Source organism: Ranitomeya variabilis, chromosome 3, assembly GCF_051348905.1.
Source record: "Ranitomeya variabilis isolate aRanVar5 chromosome 3, aRanVar5.hap1, whole genome shotgun sequence".
NCBI lineage: Eukaryota > Metazoa > Chordata > Amphibia > Anura > Dendrobatidae > Ranitomeya > Ranitomeya variabilis.
Genome location: NC_135234.1, coordinates 4,246,916 through 4,262,659, shown reverse-complemented (window position 1 = coordinate 4,262,659; position 15,744 = coordinate 4,246,916). Strand labels below are relative to the sequence as shown.

The window sequence follows — 15,744 nt, the reverse complement described above, 5'->3', positions numbered from 1 at the left end:
ATTGATCAAAGTGTGTGAACCCAACTGCCACAACACAACCTCACTCAGAGGAGCCGTACATTGCAGATTGTACCACAGGAGACCTCTCTCAGGCCTCGGCCTACAAGATCACTCAGGTTGGGTAGAAACATGGTGACTCGCTTAGGCCTCTTTCACACTTCTGTTTTTTGTTAAAAAAACGGATCCTGCAAATGTGCGCACAGGATGCGTTTTTTTGCCATAGACATTTATTGTCAGCGGATTGCGACGGATGGCCACACGTCGCATCCGTCGGGCAACGGATGCGTCGTGATTTTGTGGCCCGTCGTGACGATAAAGCGTTCAAGGGAACGTTTTTTCGTCTGTCGAATCCACCATTTCCGACCGCGCATGCGCGGCCGGAACTCCGCCCCCTCCTCCCCAGACTTCATAATGGGCAGCGGATGCATCTGAAAACTGCACAATTGTGCACATGTGAAATGTGAAAGAGGCCTTAGATGAAGCAACAGATGTGAGACATTCTCGACCAAAGATTGGGCCACATTAGCTGGGCTCTGAGTGCAGTCATCGCTACAGTGCTGCACATATCCATATTTCAGTGGGAGGACAGAGGTGGTCTTACTCTCAGAGGTGGCAGTATTCTTACCCTCCATTGATGTATCATGTAGTTAAGGTGTAGTCTCCATATTGTGATCTGTAATGACTAGGTTCCTTGTATTAGTCCTGTCCTTGCTTGGTTCCAGGTTCGGTGAGCAGCCAGGATGATGCTGAGTCCAGAGCAGGTGGATTCAGACCAACCATCAGTGCAGTCAGAATCGGACTCGGCGGTCAGCGAGGTGAAGGAGGGCAGTGTGTCTGAAGAGGAGGTTGGAAGTCGCAGGACTCTGTGTCTCCCTCCTCAATTAAGTCGTGAGGAGAAGAGAAGGAGAAGACGAGCCACGGCAAAATATCGTTCAGCACATGCAACCCGAGAGCGCATCCGCGTGGAAGCCTTCAATGTGGCATTTGCTGAACTCCGACGCCTCCTGCCAACCCTGCCGCCCGACAAGAAGCTGTCAAAGATTGAGATTCTGCGGCTGGCAATCTGCTACATCTCCTACCTCAACCATGTGCTGGATGTCTAGAAGCCACCCCAAGAAGAGCTGCAGGAACCGCCACTGGGCTGCCATGACGGACATTGTCAGGCGGAAAGTAGAGTAGAAGGACCATGTGCTGGTCAGCCGGCAGTGGTGGTCCATGTACTGTGCAGGTGTGACCTCCAGGATTGGAGATGTTAACCCCTTGTGTTGTGAGGGTGGTTCAGCTGATGTCAGTGAGTAGCTGTAGATGACAGTACAAGCAATGCGCATTCATACTATAATACCTAGATTATTGGACCAAAGGTGACTGTGTGTGGTAGAGACCTTGTGTGTGTTCTGTGTAGCGTAATGGCGCCACATGATGGCCGCCAGGTGTATTACATGAGTATATTACGTGTCAATACCTTAGATCAGTTGAGCTGTGTGTATGATACTGGAAAGCACAATCTTTCTGCCTTATTAATCCATGTATTGCTGGGTAGGGGCAGAATTGCAGGTCCGCTCCGTGGTCTGCGGACAACACAACCCACATCCATATACAGAGGCAAAATATCTATAAGTTCTCTCCATTACTGTGAGCGTTGTAGACACTGATATTTCAAGCCTTTGCCCTTGCTACATCCAGAAGCTGCAACTGTAACAGCCCGATGCCATAACTGCCACCCCCGATGCCGTCCTGCCCTCCCATGCTGTACTGCCATGCCCCTATGCCATTCTGCCCACGATGTTGTACTGCCACACCCCTATGCCATCCTGCCCCCATGCTGTACTGCCATGCCCCTAATGTTGTATTACCATGCCCCTATTTCATCCTGCCACATCCCCGATGCCTTCTTGCCACCCCAGATGCCATCCTGTCACCCCAATACCATCCTTCCATCCTGCCACCTCTCGATGCCATCCTGCCACCCCTTCTTAATGCAGTCCTACCACCCCCACCGATGCCATCCTTCCATCCCCGATGCCATCCTCCCACCCCTCCCCGATGCCGTCCTTCCATCCTGCCACCCCCAATGCCATCCTGCCACCCCGATGCTATCCTGCCACCCCTCGATGCCATCCTGCCTCCCCCAATGCTGTCCTTCCATCCCGCCACCCCTGAGCCATCCTGACATCCCCCAATGCCATCCACCCCCCGATGCCATCTGTGGGGAAACAGGGTGTTAACGGGTGCCCAAGTCTGCTAGCCGAAACCGCATATACCAGGGATCATCCCGTCTACCGGCCGCTCTCTCGTTAAACATGAGCATAACGATACTCAGAAAACACCGGGTGAGGGTAACACAATGTGGCAATACTTTTTTGAACCACAACACACAATAGCAAACAGAACAGTCCCAGGAATTACCCCCAAGATGGTGCAAATTACAGGGTCCCACCCTTCCGCTGACGCGCCGGGATAATGGTAGATGTTATCTCAGAGCTCCCAGGGTTGCAATTCCACCTGTGATACACACACACAGAGAAGAGATATTGACAAGTGTAGGGAGATGACAGAGAACAGTCCATAGAGTCCGTACAAGGTCCAAAGCCAGTTGACACGAGAGTCACCACCTGGCTTATCCGACCATCTCCATGGAACCAGGCGACCAGCGGGTCCCAAACCTGGATTTCTCCAAACATATCCATAGTCCAGAGATGGTCACTGGATCAGATTGGTGTGCTTCCAACCGAAGCTGAAAACCCCTAGGTTGTTTCTTATAGAATCATAGATCTGTGTCCCTCGTGATGGTGCCATGATGAATTGGCTGCAGTCTTGTCTTTCGTCTGTTGGGTGGTTTGCAGAATATCCATCTGGTAGCTCTGTGTCATGAGATCTGCTCTCTGAGTCTTTTTATACCTAAGGCATGTAAGCTATTTTTAGAATTACCCAGTGTCCTTCAGTCCCCCTCACAGCCTTTCCCTATCTACCTTCGAAGTCAACAAACAGGTTATAGAATACAATACACAATTAGCATATCAGCACACAGTCACTATTATAGACATATACAGTATGTCAAATAGTATATCAGTTTGCAAATCTGTCTTCTTGACCCACCAGACATAAACACTTAAATCCACAAGACAATATACAGATAAAAAGTCAATTCTTCTTGGTTTGCAAAAACATAGTCATCTAGGTAATTAAGATATACTCTGGTTGCTTCACACCGTCCTTCCATCCTGCCACCCCCAATGCCATCCTTCCATCCCCCCGATGCCATCCTGCCACCACACTCACAGGGCTCTGGGGAAGCTTAGTTGCAGGGTTCTGTTTGCCAAGGTCTTTGAGTAATTTTACAAAGGATAACGAGCAAAATGTTTATATTTTTATGACCCCAGTTCTCCATTGTGAGAATCCTGACAAACAGCACCCTGTACCTCAGCTTCATAGACTTTCATAAGTTGAGTATAAACTCAATATATATATATTGAGTATATATTGAGTATAGTTATACAGAGGAGTTGAAGTTACGGAAACTCTTGGGGGCTTTCAGGCTCTGGCCCACCTGAGGAGGTCTCAGAAGAAAAGAATGAGCTCATCGCCTATTTCAGAAGCACTTAAAGGCGAGCTCCACAATTTTAATGGTGTGTTTTGGAAGATACCCCAATACTGTATCTTCTTTTAAAGAGAAGCTATTGGATGATTGATGCTGCCCAAACCACAGGCAACAGTAATCGGAGTCGGGCTGCAGCAATGGCAGTCATGTCTGGTTCTCTCTGAAATGCTCTTGTGGGAAGTATAGCAAGAGATGAGACTAGTCCTCTGCGGCCCCAGGCCCGTATCTCTCCTCATTGCTATAGTTGATTGACAGGTCTCCCCTATGTGCATGCAGAATGAAAGAGCTGTCAATCACTTGGAGTGATGCGGAAAGAGCTGGTCAAACAGCCATAAAGAGAAGCTTAAGTAGTCGAGTGCCTGGTGCCCGAGTGTGTCAGAAAATGTACATGGCTGCAATCCTGCAGCAGGCTCTAAAGCATGCTACCCTTGGTTTGGACAGTACCCCCCATTCCTCTGTTGTTTTGTGTAGATATTGGGTCATTATGGTGGCAGTGCCCCCATTCCTCTCGTGTGGTGGGGATACTGGGTCATTATGGCGGCAGTGCCCCCCCATTCGTCTCGTGTGGTGGAGATACTGGGTCATTATGGTGGCAGTGCTCCCCATTCCTGATGTGTGGTGGGGATAATGGGTCATTATGGTGGCAGTACCCCCCATTTCTCTGATGTGTGGTGGAGATACTGGGTCATTATGGTGGCAGTGCTCCCCATTCCTCTGATGTGTGGTGGAGATACTGGGTCATTATGGTGGCAGTGCCCTTCATTCCTCTGCTGTGTGGTGGAGATACTGGGTCATTATGGTGGCAGTGACCCCCATTCCTCTGATGTGTGGTGGGGATACTGGGTCATTATGGTGGCAGTGCCCCCCATTCCTCTGATGTGTGGTGGAGATACTGGGTCATTATCGTGGCAGTACCCCCCATTCCTCTCACGTGTGGTGGGGATACTGGGTCATTATGGTGGCAGTGCCCCCCATTCCTCTGATGTGTGGTGGAGATACTGGGTCATTATGGTGGCAGTGCCCCCCATTCCTCTGATGTGTGATGGGGATACTGGGTCATTATGGTGGCAGTACCCCCCATTCCTCTCACGTGTGGTGGGGATACTGGGTCATTATAGTGGCAGTACCCCCATTCCTCTGATGTGTGATGGGGATACTGGGTCATTATGGTGGCAGTACCCCCCATTCCTCTCACGTGTGGTGGGGATACTGGGTCATTATGGTGGCAGTGCCCTTCATTCCTCTGCTGTGTGGTGGAGATACTGGGTCATTATGGTGGCAGTGACCCCCATTCCTCTGATGTGTGGTGGAGATACTGGGTCATTATGGTGGCAGTGCCCCCATTCCTCTGATGTGTGGTGGGGATACTGGGTCATTATGGTGGCAGTGCCCCCATTCCTCTGATGTGTGGTGGAGATACTGGGTCATTATGGTGGCAGTACCCCCCATTCCTCTCACGTGTGGTGGGGATACTGGGTCATTATGGTGGCAGTGCCCCCCATTCCTCTGATGTGTGGTGCAGATACTGGTTCATTATGGTGGCAGTACCCCCATTCCTCTGATGTGTGATGGGGATACTGGGTTATTATGGTGGAAGTGCCCCCCATTCCTCTGATGTGTGATGGGGATACTGGGTCATTATGGTGGCAGTACCCCCCATTCCTCTCACGTGTGGTGGGGATACTGGGTCATTATGGTGGCAGTACCCCCATTCCTCTGATGTGTGATGGGGATACTGGGTCATTATGGTGGCAGTGCCCCTCGTTCCTCTGATGTGTGGTGGGGACACTGGGTCATTATGGTGGCAGTGCCCCCCATTCCTCTCACGTGTGGTGGGGATACTGGGTCATTAAGGTGGCAGTGCCCCTCGCTACTCTGATCTGTGATGGGGACAAATAATATTAAATTCTGATCCAAAGATTTGTGGGTTTCAGGGTCAGTGACTTTCTATGGATGATGTAATATTTTGTAGTGACTCTTTTCACACTGTTTCTACCTGATGACTTTTATTATCAACCATCAGAAAGACGTCGTCAATAAACCTTTTCTGCAAACGAGTTGTCTCCATTCACTGAGTCCTGTATGCGAGCGATCGCCCATCAGGAAATGAGTAAATGTGATCATGTCGACTCAGACTCGGTCAGACTGTGATCTGAAGGTCATAAGAGTGTGATCCGATTGTCACAGGTGTAAGAATCAAAGCACAGAAGTGGAGGAGACGAGGAACGGAATATCTCCGTACATCTGACAGAAGACAACAGAGAGCCGTCAGATGAGTCACACACAGTATAGACTGTATAGGAGCGCACAGTACGATGTGTCACACACAGTATAGACTGTATAGGAGCGCACAGTACGATGTGTCACACACAGTATAGACTGTATAGGAGCACACAGTATGATGTGTCACACACAGTATAGACTGTATAGGAGCGCACAGTATGATGTGTCACACACAGTATAGACTGTATAGGAGCGCACAGTACGATGTGTCACACACAGTATAGACTGTATAGGAGCACACAGTACGATGTGTCACACACAGTATAGACTGTATAGGAGCGCACAGTACGATGTGTCACACACAGTATAGACTGTATAGGAGCGCACAGTACGATGTGTCACACACAGTATAGACTGTATAGGAGCGCACAGTACGATGTGTCACACAGTATAGACTGTATAGGAGCGCACAGTACGATGTGTCACACAGTATAGACTGTATAGGAGCGCACAGTACGATGTGTCACACACAGTATAGACTGTATAGGAGCGCACAGTACGATGTGTCACACACAGTATAGACTGTATAGGAGCGCACAGTACGATGTGTCACACACAGTATAGACTGTATAGGAGCGCACAGTACGATGTGTCACACACAGGATAGACTGTATAGGAGCGCACAGTACGATGTGTCACACACAGTATAGACTGTATAGGAGCGCACAGTACGATGTGTCACACACAGGATAGACTGTATAGGAGCGCACAGTACGATGTGTCACACAGTATAGACTGTATAGGAGCGCACAGTACGATGTGTCACACAGTATAGACTGTATAGGAGCGCACAGTACGATGTGTCACACACAGTATAGACTGTATAGGAGCGCACAGTACGATGTGTCACACACAGTATAGACTGTATAGGAGCGCACAGTACGATGTGTCACACACAGTATAGACTGTATAGGAGCGCACAGTACGATGTGTCACACACAGTATAGACTGTATAGGAGCACACAGTACGATGTGTCACACACAGTATAGACTGTATAGGAGCGCACAGTACGATGTGTCACACACAGTATAGACTGTATAGGAGCGCACAGTACGATGTGTCACACACAGTATAGACTGTATAGGAGCACACAGTATGATGTGTCACACACAGTATAGACTGTATAGGAGCGCACAGTATGATGTGTCACACACAGTATAGACTGTATAGGAGCGCACAGTACGATGTGTCACACACAGTATAGACTGTATAGGAGCGCACAGTACGATGTGTCACACACAGTATAGACTGTATAGGAGCACACAGTACGATGTGTCACACACAGTATAGACTGTATAGGAGCGCACAGTACGATGTGTCACACACAGTATAGACTGTATAGGAGCGCACAGTACGATGTGTCACACACAGTATAGACTGTATAGGAGCACACAGTACGATGTGTCACACACAGTATAGACTGTATAGGAGCGCACAGTACGATGTGTCATACACAGTATAGACTGTATAGGAGCGCACAGTATGATGTGTCACACACAGTATAGACTGTATAGGAGCACACAGTACGATGTGTCACACACAGTATAGACTGTATAGGAGCACACAGTACGATGTGTCACACACAGTATAGACTGTATAGGAGCGCACAGTACGATGTGTCACACACAGTATAGACTGTATAGGAGCGCACAGTACAATGTGTCACACACAGTATAGACTGTATAGGAGCGCACAGTACGATGTGTCACACACAGTATAGACTGTATAGGAGCACACAGTACGATGTGTCACACACAGTATAGACTGTATAGGAGCACACAGTACGATGTGTCACACACAGTATAGACTGTATAGGAGCACACAGTACGATGTGTCACACACAGTATAGACTGTATAGGAGCGCACAGTACGATGTGTCACACACAGTATAGACTGTATAGGAGCGCACAGTACGATGTGTCACACACAGTATAGACTGTATAGGAGCGCACAGTACGATGTGTCACACACAGTATAGACTGTATAGGAGCGCACAGTACGATGTGTCACACACAAGTATAGACTGTATAGGAGCGCACAGTACGATGTGTCACACACAGTATAGACTGTATAGGAGCGCACAGTACGATGTGTCACACACAGTATAGACTGTATAGGAGCACACAGTACGATGTGTCACACACAGTATAGACTGTATAGGAGCGCACAGTACGATGTGTCACACACAGTATAGACTGTATAGGAGCGCACAGTACGATGTGTCACACACAAGTATAGATTGTATAGGAGCGCACAGTACGATGTGTCACACACAGTATAGACTGTATAGGAGCGCACAGTACGATGTGTCACACACAGTATAGACTGTATAGGAGCACACAGTACGATGTGTCACACACAGTATAGACTGTATAGGAGCGCACAGTACGATGTGTCACACACAGTATAGACTGTATAGGAGCGCACAGTACGATGTGTCACACACAGGATAGACTGTATAGGAGCGCACAGTACGATGTGTCACACACAGTATAGACTGTATAGGAGCGCACAGTACGATGTGTCACACACAGTATAGACTGTATAGGAGCGCACAGTACGATGTGTCACACACAGTATAGACTGTATAGGAGCGCACAGTACGATGTGTCACACACAGTATAGACTGTATAGGAGCGCACAGTACGATGTGTCACACACAGTATAGACTTATAGGAGCACACAGTACGATGTGTCACACACAGTATAGACTGTATAGGAGCGCACAGTACGATGTGTCACACACAGTATAGACTGTATAGGAGCACACAGTACGATGTGTCACACACAGTATAGACTGTATAGGAGCGCACAGTACGATGTGTCACACACAGTATAGACTGTATAGGAGCGCACAGTACAATGTGTCACACACAGTATAGACTGTATAGGAGCGCACAGTACGATGTGTCACACACAGTATAGACTGTATAGGAGCACACAGTACGATGTGTCACACACAGTATAGACTGTATAGGAGCACACAGTACGATGTGTCACACACAGTATAGACTGTATAAGAGCACACAGTACGATGTGTCACACACAGTATAGACTGTATAGGAGCGCACAGTACGATGTGTCACACACAGTATAGACTGTATAGGAGCGCACAGTACGATGTGTCACACACAGTATAGACTGTATAGGAGCACACAGTACGATGTGTCACACACAGTATAGACTGTATAGGAGCGCACAGTACGATGTGTCACACACAGTATAGACTGTATAGGAGCGCACAGTACGATGTGTCACACACAGTATAGACTGTATAGGAGCACACAGTACGATGTGTCACACACAGTATAGACTGTATAGGAGCGCACAGTACGATGTGTCACACACAGTATAGACTGTATAGGAGCGCACAGTACGATGTGTCACACACAGTATAGACTGTATAGGAGCACACAGTACGATGTGTCACACACAGTATAGACTGTATAGGAGCACACAGTACGATGTGTCACACACAGTATAGACTGTATAGGAGCGCACAGTACGATGTGTCACACACAGTATAGACTGTATAGGAGCGCACAGTACGATGTGTCACACACAGGATAGACTGTATAGGAGCGCACAGTACGATGTGTCACACACAGTATAGACTGTATAGGAGCGCACAGTACGATGTGTCACACACAGTATAGACTGTATAGGAGCGCACAGTACGATGTGTCACACACAGTATAGACTGTATAGGAGCACACAGTACGACGTGTCACACACAGTATAGACTGTATAGGAGCACACAGTACGATGTGTCACACACAGTATAGACTGTATAGGAGCGCACAGTACGATGTGTCACACACAGTATAGACTGTATAGGAGCGCACAGTACGATGTGTCACACACAGTATAGACTGTATAGGAGCGCACAGTACGATGTGTCACACACAGTATAGACTGTATAGGAGCGCACAGTACGATGTGTCACACACAGTATAGACTGTATAGGAGCACACAGTACGATGTGTCACACACAGTATAGACTGTATAGGAGCGCACAGTACGATGTGTCACACACAGTATAGACTGTATAGGAGCACACAGTACGATGTGTCACACACAGTATAGACTGTATAGGAGCACACAGTACGATGTGTCACACACAGTATAGACTGTATAGGAGCGCACAGTACGATGTGTCACACACAGTATAGACTGTATAGGAGCGCACAGTACGATGTGTCACACACAGTATAGACTGTATAGGAGCGCACAGTACGATGTGTCACACACAGTATAGACTGTATAGGAGCGCACAGTACGATGTGTCACACACAGTATAGACTGTATAGGAGCGCACAGTACGATGTGTCACACACAGTATAGACTGTATAGGAGCGCACAGTACGATGTGTCACACACAGTATAGACTGTATAGGAGCGCACAGTACGATGTGTCACACACAGTATAGACTGTATAGGAGCGCACAGTACGATGTGTCACACACAGTATAGACTGTATAGGAGCGCACAGTACGATGTGTCACACACAGGATAGACTGTATAGGAGCGCACAGTACGATGTGTCACACACAGTATAGACTGTATAGGAGCGCACAGTACGATGTGTCACACACAGTATAGACTGTATAGGAGCGCACAGTATGATGTGTCACACACAGTATAGACTGTATAGGAGCGCACAGTACGATGTGTCACACACAGTATAGACTGTATAGGAGCGCACAGTACGATGTGTCACACACAGTATAGACTGTATAGGAGCGCACAGTACGATGTGTCACACACAGTATAGACTGTATAGGAGCGCACAGTACGATGTGTCACACACAGTATAGACTGTATAGGAGCACACAGTACGATGTGTGACATACAGTATAGACTGTATAGGAGCGCACAGTACGATGTGTCACACACAGTATAGACTGTATAGGAGCGCACAGTACGATGTGTCACACACAGTATAGACTGTATAGGAGCACACAGTACGATGTGTCACACACAGTATAGACTGTATAGGAGCGCACAGTACGATGTGTCACACACAGTATAGACTGTATAGGAGCGCACAGTACGATGTGTCACACACAGTATAGACTGTATAGGAGCGCACAGTACGATGTGTCACACACAGTATAGACTGTATAGGAGCACACAGTACGATGTGTCACACACAGTATAGACTGTATAGGAGCGCACAGTACGATGTGTCACACACAGTATAGACTGTATAGGAGCGCACAGTACGATGTGTCACACACAGTATAGACTGTATAGGAGCGCACAGTACGATGTGTCACACACAGTATAGACTGTATAGGAGCGCACAGTACGATGTGTCACACACAGTATAGACTGTATAGGAGCGCACAGTACGATGTGTCACACACAGTATAGACTGTATAGGAGCGCACAGTACGATGTGTCACACACAGTATAGACTGTATAGGAGCGCACAGTACGATGTGTCACACACAGGATAGACTGTATAGGAGCGCACAGTACGATGTGTCACACACAAGTATAGACTGTATAGGAGCGCACAGTACGATGTGTCACACACAGTATAGACTGTATAGGAGCGCACAGTACGATGTGTCACACACAGTATAGACTGTATAGGAGCGCACAGTACGATGTGTCACACACAGTATAGACTGTATAGGAGCGCACAGTACGATGTGTCACACACAGTATAGACTGTATAGGAGCGCACAGTACGATGTGTCACACACAGGATAGACTGTATAGGAGCGCACAGTACGATGTGTCACACACAGTATAGACTGTATAGGAGCGCACAGTACGATGTGTCACACACAGTATAGACTGTATAGGAGCGCACAGTATGATGTGTCACACACAGTATAGACTGTATAGGAGCGCACAGTACGATGTGTCACACACAGTATAGACTGTATAGGAGCGCAAAGTACGATGTGTCACACACAGTATAGACTGTATAGGAGCGCACAGTACGATGTGTCACACACAGTATAGACTGTATAGGAGCACACAGTACGATGTGTCACACACAGTATAGACTGTATAGGAGCGCACAGTACGATGTGTCACACACAGTATAGACTGTATAGGAGCACACAGTACGATGTGTCACACACAGTATAGACTGTATAGGAGCGCACAGTACGATGTGTCACACACAGTATAGACTGTATAGGAGCGCACAGTACGATGTGTCACACACAGTATAGACTGTATAGGAGCGCACAGTACGATGTGTCACACACAGTATAGACTGTATAGGAGCGCACAGTACGATGTGTCACACACAGTATAGACTGTATAGGAGCACACAGTACGATGTGTCACACACAGTATAGACTGTATAGGAGCGCACAGTACGATGTGTCACACACAGTATAGACTGTATAGGAGCACACAGTACGATGTGTCACACACAGTATAGACTGTATAGGAGCACACAGTACGATGTGTCACACACAGTATAGACTGTATAGGAGCGCACAGTACGATGTGTCACACACAGTATAGACTGTATAGGAGCGCACAGTACGATGTGTCACACACAGTATAGACTGTATAGGAGCGCACAGTACGATGTGTCACACACAGTATAGACTGTATAGGAGCGCACAGTACGATGTGTCACACACAGTATAGACTGTATAGGAGCGCACAGTACGATGTGTCACACACAGTATAGACTGTATAGGAGCGCACAGTACGATGTGTCACACACAGTATAGACTGTATAGGAGCGCACAGTACGATGTGTCACACACAGTATAGACTGTATAGGAGCGCACAGTACGATGTGTCACACACAGTATAGACTGTATAGGAGCGCACAGTACGATGTGTCACACACAGGATAGACTGTATAGGAGCGCACAGTACGATGTGTCACACACAGTATAGACTGTATAGGAGCGCACAGTACGATGTGTCACACACAGTATAGACTGTATAGGAGCGCACAGTATGATGTGTCACACACAGTATAGACTGTATAGGAGCGCACAGTACGATGTGTCACACACAGTATAGACTGTATAGGAGCGCACAGTACGATGTGTCACACACAGTATAGACTGTATAGGAGCGCACAGTACGATGTGTCACACACAGTATAGACTGTATAGGAGCGCACAGTACGATGTGTCACACACAGTATAGACTGTATAGGAGCACACAGTACGATGTGTGACATACAGTATAGACTGTATAGGAGCGCACAGTACGATGTGTCACACACAGTATAGACTGTATAGGAGCGCACAGTACGATGTGTCACACACAGTATAGACTGTATAGGAGCACACAGTACGATGTGTCACACACAGTATAGACTGTATAGGAGCGCACAGTACGATGTGTCACACACAGTATAGACTGTATAGGAGCGCACAGTACGATGTGTCACACACAGTATAGACTGTATAGGAGCGCACAGTACGATGTGTCACACACAGTATAGACTGTATAGGAGCACACAGTACGATGTGTCACACACAAGTATAGACTGTATAGGAGCGCACAGTACGATGTGTCACACACAGTATAGACTGTATAGGAGCGCACAGTACGATGTGTCACACACAGTATAGACTGTATAGGAGCACACAGTACGATGTGTCACACACAGTATAGACTGTATAGGAGCGCACAGTACGATGTGTCACACACAGTATAGACTGTATAGGAGCGCACAGTACGATGTGTCACACACAGTATAGACTGTATAGGAGCGCACAGTACGATGTGTCACACACAGTATAGACTGTATAGGAGCACACAGTACGATGTGTCACACACAGTATAGACTGTATAGGAGCGCACAGTACGATGTGTCACACACAGTATAGACTGTATAGGAGCGCACAGTACGATGTGTCACACACAGTATAGACTGTATAGGAGCGCACAGTACGATGTGTCACACACAGTATAGACTGTATAGGAGCGCACAGTACGATGTGTCACACACAGTATAGACTGTATAGGAGCGCACAGTACGATGTGTCACACACAGTATAGACTGTATAGGAGCGCACAGTACGATGTGTCACACACAGTATAGACTGTATAGGAGCGCACAGTACGATGTGTCACACACAGGATAGACTGTATAGGAGCGCACAGTACGATGTGTCACACACAAGTATAGACTGTATAGGAGCGCACAGTACGATGTGTCACACACAGTATAGACTGTATAGGAGCGCACAGTACGATGTGTCACACACAGTATAGACTGTATAGGAGCGCACAGTACGATGTGTCACACACAGTATAGACTGTATAGGAGCGCACAGTACGATGTGTCACACACAGTATAGACTGTATAGGAGCGCACAGTACGATGTGTCACACACAGTATAGACTGTATAGGAGCGCACAGTACGATGTGTCACACACAGTATAGACTGTATAGGAGCGCACAGTACGATGTGTCACACACAGTATAGACTGTATAGGAGCGCACAGTACGATGTGTCACACACAGGATAGACTGTATAGGAGCGCACAGTACGATGTGTCACACACAGTATAGACTGTATAGGAGCGCACAGTACGATGTGTCACACACAGTATAGACTGTATAGGAGCGCACAGTATGATGTGTCACACACAGTATAGACTGTATAGGAGCGCACAGTACGATGTGTCACACACAGTATAGACTGTATAGGAGCGCAAAGTACGATGTGTCACACACAGTATAGACTGTATAGGAGCGCACAGTACGATGTGTCACACACAGTATAGACTGTATAGGAGCACACAGTACGATGTGTCACACACAGTATAGACTGTATAGGAGCGCACAGTACGATGTGTCACACACAAGTATAGACTGTATAGGAGCGCACAGTACGATGTGTCACACACAGTATAGACTGTATAGGAGCGCACAGTACAATGTGTCACACACAGTATAGACTGTATAGGAGCACACAGTATGATGTGTCACACACAAGTATAGACTGTATAGGAGCGCACAGTACGATGTGTCACACACAGTATAGACTGTATAGGAGTGCACAGTACGATGTGTCACACACAAGTATAGACTGTATAGGAGCGCACAGTACGATGTGTCACACACAGTATAGACTGTATAGGAGCACACAGTACGATGTGTCACACACAGTATAGACTGTATAGGAGCGCACAGTACGATGTGTCACACACAGTATAGACTGTATAGGAGCGCACAGTACGATGTGTCACACACAGTATAGACTGTATAGGAGCGCACAGTACGATGTGTCACACACAGTATAGACTGTATAGGAGTGCACAGTACGATGTGTCACACACAGTATAGACTGTATAGGAGCGCACAGTACGATGTGTCACACACAGTATAGACTGTATAGGAGCACACAGTACGATGTGTCACACACAGTATAGACTGTATAGGAGCGCACAGTACGATGTGTCACACACAGTATAGACTGTATAGGAGCGCACAGTACGATGTGTCACACACAGTATAGACTGTATAGGAGCGCACAGTACGATGTGTCACACACAGTATAGACTGTATAGGAGCGCACAGTACGATGTGTCACACACAGTATAGACTGTATAGGAGCGCACAGTACGATGTGTCACACACAGTATAGACTGTATAGGAGCACACAGTACGATGTGTCACACACAGTATAGACTGTATAGGAGCGCACAGTACGATGTGTCACACACAGTATAGACTGTATAGGAGTGCACAGTACAATGTGTCACACACAGTATAGACTGTATAGGAGCACACAGTACGATGTGTCACACACAGTATAGACTGTATAGGAGCGCACAGTACGATGTGTCACACACAGTATAGACTGTATAGGAGCGCACAGTACGATGTGTCACACACAGGATAGACTGTATA

General features: G+C 47.4%; 1 protein-coding gene across 3 annotated transcripts in view; it reads left to right on the top strand.

The window, feature by feature from the left end:
• Positions 1–5,635, top strand: part of NHLH2 (nescient helix-loop-helix 2) — an 86,028-nt gene extending 80,393 nt beyond the window's left edge. For all 3 annotated transcript variants that reach the window (XM_077293556.1, XM_077293558.1, XM_077293555.1), the window contains exon 2: positions 723–5,635. In XM_077293556.1, the coding sequence (XP_077149671.1) occupies positions 741–1,103 (363 nt within the window). In that variant the 5' untranslated portion in view covers positions 723–740 and the 3' untranslated portion in view covers positions 1,104–5,635. The remainder of the gene's footprint in view (positions 1–722) is intronic.
• The last annotated feature ends 10,109 nt before the right edge of the window (positions 5,636–15,744 follow it).